Raw genomic sequence first — 16,805 nt, 5'->3', positions numbered from 1 at the left:
CTGAAATAAATAAATACATTTTAGCAGTGTCTGTCCCAACAAGGGGTTAAAAGATTTAGAAGTTGGCCTCCTACATTGTATGTTAATGAGTAATAGTAATCCACTTTAGATCTTTGTGGAAAGTGAAATATGGACATGGTGGGGTTGATTTACTGAAGCAATACAATAGCTTTTCACTTAAAAAAAAAAAAAAATGCGGGGGCTCTTGAGCAGGTTGAGGAATGGCTGCTTTTTAAACCCAGCTGCTTAACCACCGCCACATCGGCCGATTTTTTAGCTCTCAAGGGGGGGGGGATTTCTGGCCTTCCCTCCAACCTCTCCTGGCCCCCTGTCCGCTGGTGCCCTGATGGGGAAAAAAATCAGCCACCTCCCGCGCTTCCAGCATCTGGGAGACCGTTTCAAAGTTTGCGGCCTACCCGCCGGAGATCGCGGGTGAAGCCGTGGCCTCGATTTTTGGCCTGCCGCCGGAGAGTTCCAGAGCCCCGGCCGCGGGAACTGTCCTCCGCTACCTCCAAGTTTGCTGACCAACTTTCGCGTGAAATTCGAGAGTTGGGCAATCGGACGAATGATCTTGAGGATAAAATGGATGCTGCGGCCACGGTCATTGAAGGTCACGAGCAGGACTTGTGTGACCTCAAGAAAGAATTAGCGGACACGCTGCTCCGACTTGAGGATTTCGAGAACCGTTCCCGTCGCTGCAATTTGCGGTTAAGGGGTATACCTGAAACAGTCACAGATCTCACCTCCACCGCTACTGCTCTGTTTCAGGAGCAGATGCCCGCCATTCCCATCGACCGGCTTGAATTTGACCGCATTCATTGTGCATTGGGCCCCAGATGACCGGATAGGCCCCCGAGGGACATCATCATCAAGTTCACTTTCTACCGCACTAAGGAAACTATCCTCTTGGCGGCCAGAAGCAAACCAGACCTCAGATTCCAGGGACATCACTACCAGCTCTTCACGGACTTCTCCCAGACCACTCTGCAGAAGCGTCATCAGTTGAAGCCCTTCACTTTGATCCTGGTGAACCACAGAATTAAATACGCTTGGGGCTTTCCGTTCCGCCTCACCTTCAACTACCAGGGCCGCAGTCATTCTGTTGTTACGCTGGGAGAGACCAATTCGCTCCTGGAATCTTTGCATCTTCTTCCACCGGAGGCCTCTGCTCAGAGACCGGCTCACTCAAGTGGATCCCCAGCGAGGCCACTTCCACCGGGCTGTCTCTGGGAGCGGTTGTCCAACAGGAAGAGGGCCCTCCTTCAGACCCCTCAACGATCAAGTCCGTCCTGCTCTTCTCCAGGCTGAGACTGTATCTTGGATCTCCCGCGTTGTGTTTCACCGTTGGACTTTCCTTATGGGACTGTGAGTTTGGCCCTTAGGGCTTTTCCAGTTGTTAGCATTCCAGGCTAGGCCTGATCTGACCCATTCCCTTGGGTTCCATCACTGAATGTGGGAGAGGGTCCCATTCTGGACTTGCGGATTAGGACTTTTTGCTTTCTTGGCATACTACGGGTGCCGTTGTTCGGGTTCCCGTTTGGGTATGAGGTTCCCTTAGGCTCTGGGGTGGGAGGTAGGCCTGATCAGGTGTTGGCCCTATTGGGAGGTGGGGGACCACTTGGGCTGTGTAGTGGTTCTACAGTGGCCTGTAGCCGTCCTCCTGATGGGGGTTGGCCCCCTAGTTTAGCTGGGTTTTCTATCGGGAAGTTACTGCGGATGTGTTCACTTCTGGGACTCTTAGTTTATTACATTGGTATCCCGGTATACTGTGTTTATTGCCTCTTTGCCCCCTGAGGGCTTATGTTTTTGATGTTTTCATTTGCAGCCATGTGTCCGATGGTAGAGCCACCCCCAACCCGTATCCTTCAGGTGTAGAAGGATGCATGTCACCATTGACGTGACACGTTTGTACTGCTGTATATTATTTCTTGTTTCTTTTTTTTCTCCCTTCTTTTCTTTTCTGTTTTTTTTTGTTTTATCCTCATGCAGGGTCTCGGGATGCCATGGTCCGAACGCCATTGGGAATAACTGTTGGCCGACCTATGCTTTTTCTGCTGAGCGTGCTGTGCTGATACCGCCATGGCCTCACTCCTTCTCAAAGTATACTCACAAAATGTTCAAGGTTTCAATTTGCCTCAGAAGCGGGCTAAAGTTTTTCATCACCTCAAATCGCAATAAATTGACGTGCTATGTTTACAGCAGACCAGGTTTTCCCAGTCCTCTGCTCCGCAGTATCTTTTGCCTCACTTTTCCACCTTTTACACGGCCTTGGCCCCTGAGAAACGCCAATAGCTTTCAAGCGCAATCTTCCTTTTGTCTGTGCTTGGAATATAGCGGACTCCACGGGTAGGTACTTGCTTCTGCAGGGCACCCCCTGGGATCAGGAGGTTACCTTTGTCTCTTACTATGCACCCAATCGCTTTCAACATAAATTCTTTTCTCATCTTTGCACCATTGTAAATGGTCTCCTTCTTCTTTTGGGAGATTCCAATGTTACCTTGGATTCCACATTGGATAGGCGCTATGCCCAGGGGGTGGCCCCTTCTCACGACTTAGTGCTAGAGGAACGTATGCGCTCTCTCTTGCGGACAGCGGGGCTAATGGACGTCTGGAGGGAACTCCACCCAACTGAGCGCGACTTTACATTCTATTCCAACCCTCGTGACAGTTTTTGTAGAATTGACCATATATTCATGTATGTCCAGCAGCTTCCTTTGGTCAGGCGGATAGCTATTCCCTCCTCGCCCTGGTCGGACCATGATCCCCTGGTACTCCTCCTGGCCCTTTCTGGGTCAGTATGGCACCCCTTTCACTGGCGCATTAATGATTCTTAATTGACCACTCAGGTCACCTGCCAACACATAGAATCTTTCTTACGCACATACTTCGCGGAAAACTCTGGATCTGTTTCTTCGGCAGTACCCCTGTGGGAGGCGCACAAAGCCACGGGGCGGGGTCAGGTTATACAGCTGGCGGCGGTTCGGTAGCGGGAATAGGGGCGCCGACATTTGAAGCTTCATTCTCTGTTGGCCTCTGCGGATGTTCGTTGGAAGTCATTCCCATCCATGGCCCATAAACATGCTTGAGATGCCCTGGCGGCAGAGTTGGACCTACTCGCCTCTTCAGAGGCGGAACGGGCCCTGCGTTGCGCCAAACATAAATTTTATTCCTGTGCTAATAAGCCTGGTCCAATACTGGCCAGGAAACTCAATTCCGTGGGGAAACCCCATAACTGATCCGATTGTGACTTCCCGTGGGTGGCTATACTTCTAATCCCCAGCAGATTGTCTCTCATTTCGCGGACTTTCTTTCACGCCTTTACGCCAAACCAGATTCCTTCCCTGTGGCTCAGGCAGAGGCATTCTTTCAAGACCTCCAACTTCCTGGACTATCTGAGGCAGCGCAGAAGGCCCTCAACGTCGGTGTCACCGTACCGGAAGTGCTCCAAGCTATTAAATCTCTACGGTCTACCGCGCCCCCAGGTCCAGACAGCTTTCAGGTCACCTGCCAACACATAGAATCTTTCTTACGCACATACTTCGCGGAAAACTCTGGATCTGTTTCTTCGGCAGTACCCCTGTGGGAGGCGCACAAAGCCACGGGGCGGGGTCAGGTTATACAGCTGGCGGCGGTTCGGTAGCGGGAATAGAGGCCGGACTCTATTATAAGAAATTTGCAACCCTGTTAGCACCCTTCTTGGCTGACTATTTTAATGAGTTACGACAGGGCTCATTGCCCTCTCCAGACGTGCTTAGAGATCAAGTTTCCATGATTCCTAAGACGACTGATGATGTGCAGGAACCGCAAGCCTTTCGGCACATTTCTCTTCTTAATGAAGACCTGAAGATATTGGGCAAGATTCTTAGCTTTCGTATCAATAAATACTTGCGTAGCCTGATCCACAGAGACCAAGTCGGTTTCTTCCCTGGGAGACAGGCGGGTGATAATGTTCGTAAGGTGGTCCATCTTATACATTTTCTACAACAGCGGAAAATACCGGGATTCTTACTGCCCTTAGACATATATAAAGCCTTTGATTCTCTATCCTGGGAATATCTACAGTTTGTGCTGTCTTGCTGGGGTTTTGGGGACTCTATTCTTTCTTGGATTCAAGCCTTGTATTCTTCCCCTTCGGCATCCATTAAATACGCTGGATATTTCTCAGATCCCTTTCCTATTTGGCGAGGTATGAGACAGGGATGCCTCATGTCCCCGGCGCTCTTTGTCCTGGCACTTGAGCCGTTGGCTATGGCGCTCCGGACTGATTGTAATGTATCGGGGGTTCCATACGCAGGACAGGAGTTCAAGTTGAACCTTTTTGCAGATGATGCCCTCTTGACTCTCACTAATCTCCTGACGACGCTTCCAAATTTGCAACAGGTTCTTGAGCGCTTCTCTTTGATTTCGGGTCTCTGTATCAATTTGAATAAGACTGTCGCGCTTAATATTACTTTGGCCTCAGATCTGGTTTTGCGCCTACAGTCCCACTTCCCTTATAAATGGGCCTCTTCTTCTCTTGAATACCTAGGCATTCGCTTGACCCCCACCTATGACTCACTGTTTACTGCAAATTACTATCCATTGCTTTACTCTGTGTCCTCTCTTATGCATTCTTGGCAATTTACGCACCTGTCATGGATAGGACGGATTAATTCAGTGAAAATGACCATCTTGTCGAAATTGTTATACTATTTTCGCACCCTCCCAGTGCGGGTTCCTCCCAATTTCTTTCGGTTGGTTCAGGCGAAGATTATGCGTTTTATCTGGGCCGATAAACACCCCAGAGTTTCCAGAACTACGCTTTTTGTCCACAGACTCCAGGCTGGCCTTGGGGTTCCCAATGTAACTAAATATTATCAGGCGAGCCAGATTGCCCCACTATCTATGTTGCATGCTTCCTCAGACATACCTCTCTGGGTCCTGCTGGAATTACCTAATTGTGCCCCTATTGCAATTTCGACACTTCTATGGCTTCCCCCTGCCCTGCGCCCCATGGCACTGAGTCCGATTTTGCTCCATGGCTTACAAGTGTGGGACTCGGTACGTTACTCCAGTGGCCTAATGTCACCTTTCTTGCCTTTGCTCCCGATTACTAACAACCCCCTCTTTTTACCGGGTTTAGATCAACCAAGGGCGTTTTCTTGGTGGGTGGCCAATGGTTTTTCACAAGTACGACTGTCAGGGCTCCCGGGTATGACCAGAGGTGTGTGACTGACGCAGGGAAACGCAGACTTCAGATATGTTATAAACAATGTAATTTATTAACACTAACCATACAAACATAAACGCAGTGCAATACTAAAACATAACACAGTGCAAACAAACCAACCACCCACAGATAACAGTACATACAATGCAAGCGTCGTCAGGCAGGCCGGGTCAATATCAGTCGGGCAGGTAGGTACAGGGGGAGCAAGCGGAGAATGGTCGGGGTCACAGGCCAGGTTCAGCAGGTAGCGGGCAGCGTGGTACAGAGGGTCAGGCAGAGGAGAATGGTCAGACAAGCCAGGGATCAGAGCAGGGTCAGCAGAGAATCAGACAGGAACAGAGAGCAGGAACAGGATACAGGGCCCAAGAGAAACACAACACCAAGGCAGAGTCTGCAGGTCTGAATGTCCCTTAAATACACCAGTATAATTAGTTCCAGGTGTTTGACTGGCTGCAAGGTTGAGTCTCTGATTGCTGGGAGCACCCGCTGGCCAGCCCTGGTACTGCAGCTCATAAGGCAGCTGAGTCCCACTATTGCTGGCCAGTCCATTCCTGACAACGACACTTTTTGACCTCTCGGTCCTTCCCCACCTGGTATTCTTACCTTCAACTGCGGCATTGGTTGCTCTCATTGCGGGGCACTTCTGTTTTTCCATACCAGAAATCTGCCTTTGAACTGCTTTGCCAACAGCGTCCGAGCGCCCCGGGCCTTATCTCTCTTCTTAATGCAGCCTTGAATAGACGCTTGTTGCATACTTCTCTTTCATATGTTGTTCAGTGGGAGCGCGACCTGGGAGTGGTTGTGGATCCGGAGGACTGGAATAGGGCCTAGTCGCTTGTAGCTAAATGCTCTTTTAATATGACCACGCTGGAGGCAAGGTTGTATTAAACAACAACAAGGTGTTGTTTCGTTGGTATTGGGTTCCGGCTTGTTTGGCACAGGCGAACCCTGCCTGCAGTGATCGATGCTTTCGGGGTTGTGGCCATCGTGGTGATGTATTGCATATCTGCTGGTCATACCTGAGGCTGCTTCGTTTTTGGTCTCGTGTGTTTGGCCTCCTTTTCACCTTGTTCTATCTTTCTATACGACGGGATGCTCGGTATGCTTTGCTTCATTGTCCCATACCGGGCCTCTTGGCTCACCAACAGAAGTTGACTTCCTGTTTGTTTTTGTCGGCCTCTAGAACAATTGCTCAGGCCTGGAAGAGCCGTTTGTCCCTCTTCAGGGGGTGCAGCAGGACCGTATGACCGCTATGATGCTCAATGAACAGATGTCGAGTATCTGCAATGACTCCCAATGTAAATTCTTGAAAATATGGGAGCCGTGGTTGCAATATACCTTTCCCACGCTCCCCCCGGCTAGCTTGGGGATGTGATGTTGTTCGGCTTTGGCGTTCTTGGATCCCTGCTCTTGGTTTGGCTATCCTTTTTTCTTTTGTACTTCTCCTTCCTTTCCCCCCTTTTTTTCTCTGTTTGCTTTGGTGTGGCAGTGGATAGCTGCCTTTAGTCTGAGTTATTATCAGTGTTATATTTATGTTTTGTTATTTAAGTGCCATTGATGGCCCCTGCGTGGGCGTATCTTTTGCCCTGTTGGTGTTAGAGCACTGATTTCTCTAATTTCTAGTTCCTCTATGTGCAATTGATAGCCCCTGAGTGGGCATGATTTGTTGCTCCTGTGTTAATTGTTCTAAATTAATAAAAACCATTGAAATACAAAAAAAAAATGCAAATCAATTTTGTAAAGTGCACAAACACTTTAGTTAACCGCTTCTCCACCGCTCTATAGCACAAATAATATATATACATGGTTTTGCATTTCCAGGTAGGGGGTGCGTGTGCCGCTCTACCCACGCCGCCATTGGTGGCTACAGCTGTTGGTCACCGGGTCCCAGACAGATATTCCTCATCGGCACCTGGCGTTCGCCGAGGAACACTGACAGGGGAGAAACCTGTGTGTAAACAACACAGATCTCTCCCCTGTCAGCACCAGCATACTGCTTTGTTTTACTCAGCATAGCAGAGCAATACAAAGCAGCATGCTTACACAATAAAACACACACAGCACACAGAGTAAAACAGCACACAGTTAACTCTTTGATCGCCCCATATGTTAACCCCTTCCTGCCCAGTGTCATTAGTAATTTTTTATTAGCACTGATCACTGTACTAGTGTCACTGGGGATGTCAGTGGCAGTTAGTCAGTGTTAGTGTCAGAATGTCCTGCAATAAGTCACTGATCACCGCCATTGCTAGTATAAAAACCATGTAAACCAATTAATTTACACGTATTTTTAGCAGAATACATTTTGGCCTACATTTATGATGAAATTTGATTTTTACAATTTTTTTTTACTGAATATATTTTATATCTGAAAGTCAAAAATATTGGTTTTTTTTCAAAATTGTCGGTCTTTTTTTTGTTTATAACGTATATAGCGGTTTTTAAAAAATGCAGACGAGATCAAATACCACCGAAAAAAAGTTCCATTTGTGAGGGAAAAAAAAGGACACAAACTTCATTTGGGTGCAGTGTTGCATATCTGCGCAATTGTCAGTTAAAATAATGTAGTGCCGTAATGCAAAAAATGGCATGGTCAGGAAGGGAGGTAAATCCTCAGGAGGGCAATTGGTTAAAGGATGCTAATGCCCTGGCAGTTTCGTCGATCCAAAGGCTTTAACACTTGTATTCTGATTTCAATACATGCATGCTGGTAACAGGCTAATGACTCAAACAACTAAAGCCATAGCAAGCCAAGCAAATAGCATTTTCAGAATGTGGTTAGCACCGTCAGTCTTCATATTTGTGTTAGTACAGACTTCTGTTAAAGCAGTAATTTACCAATCTAATTTAATATACCGCAATAACATAACCATGTGAAGCAGCGCTGTGACCTAAATAATAAATGCCAAAATTTACCATGCATGCACAACAATAATTTGTGTAAACTAAAATGGAAAGTCCCATATAACAAAACCAGTTTTCAGTGCAAAGAAAAATGTAGTCAAATCTCCTACCTACACAATCACAGTGCCACGATTCCACTCTTCCTTATCACGGCAAGTAACCGGTCTTCAATCTCCCTCAGCAGCTATTATTGCCTCTCATATAAATGATTAGCAAAAAGCACTCAAAATAGTTGTCCTCATCCTCACACTGCAGGCTCCTCAGGATCAGTTCTCATTTAAGGTGTCCCCAAGCAGATCAAAGAGCTCTTTTTGCCAATCATTTATATGAGAGGCAATATTAGCTGGTGAGTGAGATTGAGGATGGGTGCTAGGAGCTTGACTTGCGGTAATAAAAGAAGAGTGGAATCACGGCACTGTGATTGTGTTGTTGGAATCTGGACTACATTTTTCTTTGCACTGAACACTGGTGCTGTTATATGGGACTTTCCATTTTATTTTAAGGACATTTATTTGTACACAAATGATTGCTGTGCATGTGTGGTCATTTTTGGCATTTATTATTTAGGTCACCTTACATGGTTATGTGATTGTGGTATATGAGTTTTTGATTTGGTAAAAATGCAGCAGCAGTGAACTTGCATTATTAAGTTTGTTTTTACTTTATTTAGCACATATTGACACAAGGGATACTCCTTGACAAGGTAAGTGGTGTAAATTAAATAAGATTTGCAACACAAACTTATTTGTTTTATTTAATAGTTTAGAATTTAGAATTCCGCATTCAGCAGAATTTAGAATTCAACATTTTGTGATGAAAAGTATGGTGAAAAAAATATGTAAACACTTAGGCAGTGAACCTGTATTTTACCTAAATTTTACACCAAAACACCCTTTAACAACAATTTTTTGATAAGTCGAAATGCAAGATAAGGTCATTTAGGTTTTAATAACATAATTAGTAATCTGGTATTACAGAACACAAATGTGTTATACTTACAAAGCAATTTATTTTTCAAGTTGACTGGCTGTAGCGATTTAATTTCCCCATCATCAGGAGTTCCATATTCTGTACAAAAAATGTTAATAGTTAAGATACATTTAAATAATTCATTAAAGTGGTTGTAAACCCTTAACAAAGCATATCCTCATATAAAAATGCACTTGCCTCATTCCATAGAGGCTAGTATGGCTCCTGGCTGTTCTTTCCGTCCTCTGCAATCTGCATCTATCACTCCTGACAGTTATCCCTGCAACCCAGCAATCTATGGTGATGTTCCCAAAACACAGCAAGTAATTTACAGCCTCATATGTAAATGTTCTCAATGAGACCGAAGAGGGGTGCATGTCAATTTCCTCCACTCAGGTCTCAGATAACACTTAGCTATCTACCCTGTGCTGTGCAGTGTGAGACATCTATCCCCTCCCCCTGCCTCCTGAAACCTGAGTACTTTGAAAGGCTGAGGAGACAGGTACAGCTTTTGTGGAAGGATTTGCATTATTACTGTGCATAGTCAGTGGCTTTAGTAAGGGTTTATTAACACTTTAAGATGTGCAGCATGATTAATACACAACTCATTTGATAAGTAATACAATTATCAACTATGTCTCAACTGACAACTGTACTCTGTAATTTACATATCCCAGAATAAACATCCTACTAAACAGTATTTGGTTCACAAGTTTGCACTAATGTAGAGGTCTGCATGTACACTGAGGTCAAGTTACATGCATTCCTAAGCTTCTTCATTCAAATGAGCCTCCTGAGTTTGTTTTATTTAAACACAGTAAAAAATAATCTAGGACGTACAGTTTTGTTTTGCGTTTATATGCAAACATACATGCATTCACATGTTCCATAGAGGTTTTTCCATCCAAAATCCCTTTGGCACATAGATGCGTTCAGAGTATTTATTCTGCCCAAGGACACACAGATTTATATTTTTTGTTTAATGAAAAAAAAACTGCACCAGCACAGCCTGCCATAATATCTACAGAACAGAGGCAGGTAAGGATCGGCAACCAAGTTTCCTGGTTGGATCTGCAACCAATGCATACAGTTTACCAAGAAGATCTGGTGTTTTTCACTGAACAAGAATTTAATTTTAAAAGGCATAAATGCCTGAAAAGTATCAGACTTGATAATCACTGGGCATATCTATGGCATTGCCAAATGTATGGTATTGCCAGAAATAATAATATCCAACACCCAGGAAAAAACAAACATGAGTAAAATGTTATCCAAGACCGAGCGGTCGTAGAGGTGGTGGGGTTGGCATGCTCTTGTCACCGCTGAGCACCTTCCACTGAACTAGAATTTACTTCCAAACCCCCCTCTCTATCCTTCTCCTCCTTCGAGGCCACTGCATCTGACTCTTCTCCCCCACCCCTCTGAGGATTGCAGTAATCTATCGGCCTCCTGGACCCGTATCCCGCTTCCTTGACGACTTTTCCGCCTGGCTGCCCTTCTTTCTCTCCTCTGAGCTACCCACCATCATCCTTGGTGACTTCAATATCCCTATCAATGTCAACAACCTGGCTACATCCCAACTCCTCCACTTAACCTCTTCTTTTGCACTCACACAGTGCACACAGTCCCACCCACACCGATGGGAACACCCTGGACCTCGTTTTCTCCCATCTCTGCACCCCCCACAACCTCACTAACACCCCTTTCCCTCTCTCTGACCACAACGTCATTACGTTCTCCATCTCCCCATCCTCTAACACCTCGCCCCCAAACGTCAAACCATCACCAGCCGTAACCTCGGCAACCTGAACCCAGACCCTCTCCACTCTGCAGCTGACTGTCTGTACGACAGTATCCTTCCACTGTCATGCCCTGACCTGGCCACTGCTGCATATAACAACTCACTATCAGCTGCCTTAGACTCCTTAGCACCCCTAACCACACGTAGCATTAGACCCCGACCACTTCAACCCTGGCAGAACGACCACACTAAAAATCTTAAACGACGCAGTCGCGCGCTGGAGTGACTATGGCGCAAAACCAGATCCCCTCGAGCGTTCTCCCACTACAAATCTGCCTTCCTCACCTACTCCTCTTCCCTCCACGCTGACAAACAAGCCTACTTCGTAACCCTCATCAACACCCTCTCCTCCAATCCTCACCGGCTCTTCTCCACTTTCAACTCCCTACTCCCCACCCCCACCCAGTACCTCACACACCTCACACGAGATTGCCAATCACTCCCAAAATAAGATCGACGCAAGCTGTAAGGACATCACCAATGTTCAACCTACCTCCCCATCTAGCCTCCCTCCCACCATAACCCCACCAACTCTCCCCTCCTCTGACCTTGCAACTGCCCTGCCCCCCACAATGTAACATCCCGCACACTATAACCTCCCCAACACTCCGCTCCTTCAGCCCTGGCACCACTAAGGAGGTCACCAAGGTCTTCTAAGAAGCCCACCTCACCACTTGCCCCCTTGACCCTGTCCCCACACAACTCCTCCGGGCACCCTCCTCCTCCATCCTACGTTCCCTCACCCACATCTTCAATCTCTCCCTCTCTACTGGCGCATTCCCCTCCCCCCTAAAGCACGCGCACATCACCCCCATACTCAAAAAACCCTTCCTGGACCCCACCGACCTGAACAACCTTAGACCCATCTTCCTGCTGCCATTTACTTCCAAACTCCTTGAGCACTTAGTCTACAATCGCCTAAGCGCCCACCTCACTGACAACAACCTCCTCAATCCACTACAGTCTGGCTTCCGTCCCCTACACTCCACCGAAACCGCCCTACTCAAAATCACTAATGACCTGCTACCCGCCAAAGCTAAAGGCCACTACTCAGTCCTTTTACTCCTTGACCTCTCTGCGGCCTTCGACACAGTTGGCTACCCCCTCCTCCTTAATAAACTACACTCCCTCGGCATCAGAGACTACGCTCTCTCCTGGCTCTCCTCCTACCTATCCCAACACTCCTTCAGCGTTACCTATAACGCTACCACCTCCCCCTCTCCCCCCCTCTCTGTTGGGGTCCCCCAAGGCTCTGTCCTCGGGCCCCTTCTCTTATCCATCCACACCTCCTCCCTCAGCAAACTGATACACTCCCACGGCTTCAACTATCACCTCTACGCCGATGACACGCAAATTTACCTCTCTACCCCTCACCCCTTCAGTCTCCGCCCGTATCACCCACCTGCTGAACGACATATCAGACTGGATGTCGGTCCATTTCCTCAAATTGAACCTTTCCAAAACCGAGCTCCTAATCTTCCCCCCAGCCCGCGACCCCCCCCCCCATCACGACCAACAACGCCACCATCAGTCCCACCCTGCAAGCCCAAGTCGTAGGTGTCACTCTAGACTCAAACCTGTCCTTCCAACCCCATGTCCAATCGTTGGCAAACTGCAGGCTCCACCTCCACAACATCTCCAAAATACGTACGTTCCTAACCCCTGAAACTACTAAACAACTTGTTGACTCCCTCATTATTTCACGTCTGGACTCCCTTCTCACCGGCCTACCTCATCACAGATTATCCCTGCTTCAGTCTATCCTGAACTCAGCGGCCAGACTCATCCACCTTACCAACCGCTCCTCTTCTGCCACCCCCCTCTGTCATTCCCTCCACTGGCTCCCGATTGCCCAAAGCATTAAATTCAAACTACTAACACTGACATACAAAACCATTCACAACGCTGCCCCAAACTAACTCACCGACCTGATACCCAAATAACACCCAACCCGTAATCTTCGCTCCTCACAAGACCTCCTACTTTCTAGCTCCCTGGTCTCTACCTCCCACGCCCGACTGCAGAACTTTTCCAGGACTTCCCCCATCCTCTGGAACTCACTACCCCAATCCATCAGACTGTCACCTTCCCTCCTCACCTTTAGGCGCACCCTGAAAACCCATCTCTTCAGGGAAGCCTACCCCGCCCTCACCTAACAGCCGATTTCCTCCACTCCCCCTACCACTTCATCCCCCACAGCCACTTCCTCCTGTACCACTTTCCCCTCCCTCCTAGAGTGTATGCTCGAAAGAGCAGGGCCCTCAAACCCCTCATGTATTGTTTTGTTACTGTATTGTCTCATGTTCTGTCCCCCACTATAATGTACAGCGCTGAGCAAACCTTTCTGGCGCTATATAAATACTGTATAATAATAATTCACCATATCCAGCACATTTTCTTGTATGATATAAAAAGCTCATACAGCATTGTTTACCTCTCCCTCTGAAAGAACATACTGTATTGTACCTAGTTACTTGGTGATAAGTGAAAGAAAAAATGGTTCATACAGCGTGCACATATGATATCATTCAGGTACTATTTTCATTTCCACCCCTACATTCTTGTGTTTCAGGAAGCGGAAACATTTAGTAAAAAACACATAACTAGATAGCTAGAAATAATGATTCCAAAGCAACATGGCTTATTTTATCCTAGGTATTTCATTTTCTAAGACTGCCATTGTACCAGTTTTGTACATCTTGAGACTCAAAAAAAGGTGTGAAATTAATAACATTCAGTATCAAAACTGTAGTATTACAGCGTATTATAGACTGAAAAACTAACAGAGCACAAAATCTCCTCTGTGCCTAAGTTGTGATGAACCACCAAAGTTTGATTAGCCAGGAGTTTTGTTAAGCCTGTTAAATATCACTTCTGCTTATTGGTAGGGTTAATTAGCAAGCTATTGTAATTTTAAAGAAAAAAAAAGGCATGGCAAGCCAGGATATGGGGAACCTGTGAAATTAGATACAATCAGTCCTCAGGTGGAAAAAAAGGATACAATCTTTCTTGCAAAGAAATCTAGGAGTATTTATTTTCCAGGTAAAATTTCTCGCTTTATCCTAATACACAGTATTAATGGCTTTGCTGCTTTCTCCAGAATTGGAATCTTTATAAAATTCTACAGAACAGCACGCAAGCATAGTGTGACACCTTCATATCTCACCAAAAATAACATTTTTGTTGCACGAGATGCTCAAAATCTGATCTGTATCTTAGTGCAGACTTTTGAGAAAAATCATGTGACAATTAAAAAAAAAAAAAAAAAAAAAGAAGAAGAACAGAACGTTATGGCATTACAATCACTTTAATTAACAATGCCATTGGTCTATGCTGCCAGTGGCAGGGTTTATTAGCCTCTTTGTGCTGCATTAGTGTCCACTAGACAGTGTTTTTAATCCCTTCATGCTGTATTACAAAGGGGTTAATTAACCGCTTCCAACCGCACTATAACAGAAATACTGCTACAGGGCGGCAAGGGTGTGCAAAATCACGTATATATACCTGATTTTGTATTTCCGGGTAGGGGGCACGCGTGAGCCGTGTGCGTGCCCTACGCCACGGCTGTCAATCACTGGGTCCCGGCCGGTAATTACTTGCCGGCACCTGGTGATTTCCAGTGATCACTGACAGGGAGGAGGACTGTTTTGTTTACTAACAGTTCTCCTCCCTGTCATTTCCAGCATACTGCTCTCAGTGTGATTACAGTGAAACACACACACCCTGCCCCCTAGTGCACTCCCTGCACACAGTTAATCCTTTGATCTCCCCTCATGTTAACCCCTTTCTGTTCAGTGCCATTAGCACAGTGTCAGTGCTTTTTTTTAGCACTGATCACTGTATTGGTGTCACTGGGGATGTCTGTGACACCAAGTCAGTTCCCCCCAGTGTCAGAATGTTCACCACAGTCCTGCTATAGGTCGCTGATTCGCCGCCATTACTATTAAAAATAAAAAAAAATCCCAGTATATATACCGCCATTTGTAAATGCTATAGCTTTCATGTGAACCAATTAATTTACATATATTGGGATTTTTTTTTAGCAAAGACAAGTCGCAGAATACATTTTGGAGTAAATTCATGCTGAAATTAGATTTTTAAAATTTTTTAACTGGACATGTTTAACCATTTGCCGCCCGGTCAATGACCGTTTGGCGCCCGCAAAAATGCACTAGATTTCCGGGGTGGACGCCATTTGGCATCCTCCCGCACATGCGCAGTGTTCATGCTAGCAGAGCCGCGGACCTCGGACACGGCCGATGACAGATCTGAGTACCGGCCCCCGTTGCCGGTACCATGTGACCTTCTGTGACCAATAACAGCAGGTCACATGACAGTTGTATACAATGGATGGCTTAATTCATGCCATCCATTGTATACTAGTGTCTAGCTGTGAATGGTCACAGCGATCACATGCACATGTCATGTGATTAGCTGTGGCCAAATCACAGCTAAGCACAAAAAAAAAAAAAAAAAAACCCACAATGAATGAATCGATGTCATTCAGGTAAATGCTTGCTTATAGCAAAGTAATTCTTTGCTATAAGCAAATTGTGTAAAAAAAAAAAAAAAATACTGATCACTTCCCCAAAGTAGTACAATATTACTATGATCAGTATCAGGAAGTGGGGTAAATCCTCAGGAGGGCAAGTGGTTAACACTACCATTCACCACTAATGCAACATGTAGGGTTTAACACTGCTATGTTATAAATCAGACACCAGCGCCACAGAAATAACACTCCCTCAAAATATAAGGGTAATAACTGCTGCTGTACACAAATGTAATACACCAAATAATAAAAACAATATAAACAGCGCAAATCAAAACCCTACATAAATAATAATAATCAACCGATAAATCATATAAAAAATTATAATGAAATAAAAAAATAATTTGTGATCAAAAAATATATACAGTATAAAGAAATAAGAAAGTGTCCAAAACCATAAAGTCCTTATTCCAAAATTCTTAGTGCTTCAAACCAAAAATATAATAGTAAAAGTCCTTCTCCTTTTATCATGTGCTTCCACCATCCACCAGTGCTGTAACCAACATAAACCGCACTCACCAGATAATGGTGAATTGCACGCCTTTTAGGACTTTTAGGGATCCTATACCCCCTCTACAGCCTCCAAGACTCCATTCCACCATATAGGGCTTAAGGTTCTCCTTCCATTCACTCCTGATTAATCCTTCCAGATCAGATCCACAGCAGTGCAAGAGAAAAACATATATAGTGTAATATTGCTAATAACCTTGTATAGTGCTAATAATAAAACCAGGACACTCACATTTCAAAAGATAAATAAAAGTATAAATCCGAGCAGATCAGAACTCGAGGGAACTTGAACATGGAGGGGTTCCCGTTACCCACATTGCCAGTGGCTCAGAGACGGCCTCACAGGATGGGCATACAGAGACTGACACTAGAAGATCACCAAATGTTAGCGTCACACCACCGCCTGAGCGCGCTAGCACCGTGGTGCATGTAACCAGCAGAGACTCTTCTCAGATGCAGGAAGCCCTGAAACGCCTCATGGAGACAGATCTGGAGGCATACCTGTGGTTCCTTGAATGCCAGGCTGACAGAGAAACTGCGGAATGCCAAGCAGCGGCTGACAGAGAAACTGCGCAACGCCAAGCTGAAAGGGCGGCTGAGAGAGAGGCGGTGCAGAGGGAAGCTGATCGTCGGCACGAGCTGGAGATGGCAAGGCTCCAGCCACAGCGACTGGGTCAGAACCTCGGGTCCCTAGATCACAGGGAGGCCACACTGGCCGTAGGCGCAGCCAAGTTTCCAGTGATGGAAAAGGACAGTGACATTGACACCTACTTACTGTCCTTTGAAAAAACATTCCGTCAGTACCATGTGCCCCAAGCTCAATGGGTTCGGTACCTGACACCAGGGCTACGAGACAAGGC

At 46.1% G+C, this 16,805-nt stretch overlaps 1 protein-coding gene across 3 annotated transcripts in view; it reads right to left on the bottom strand.

Moving 5' to 3' along the window:
* The window catches only part of TBCE (tubulin folding cofactor E), a 505,807-nt gene that overhangs the window by 65,802 nt on the left and 423,200 nt on the right, over window positions 1-16,805 (bottom strand). For all 3 annotated transcript variants that reach the window (XM_089690000.1, XM_089690001.1, XM_089690002.1), the window contains one exon: window positions 9,113-9,181. In XM_089690000.1, coding sequence (XP_089546126.1) covers window positions 9,113-9,181 — 69 coding nt within the window. The remainder of the gene's footprint in view (window positions 1-9,112; window positions 9,182-16,805) is intronic.

Source organism: Staurois parvus, unplaced genomic scaffold (genome assembly GCF_062004578.1).
Source record: "Staurois parvus isolate SC_StPar_1 unplaced genomic scaffold, SC_StPar_1.0 ptg000509l, whole genome shotgun sequence".
In the NCBI taxonomy this organism is placed as follows: Eukaryota; Metazoa; Chordata; class Amphibia; order Anura; family Ranidae; genus Staurois; species Staurois parvus.
Note: the sequence above shows the minus strand (reverse complement) of the source record. Positions and strands in the feature narration are given on the sequence as shown.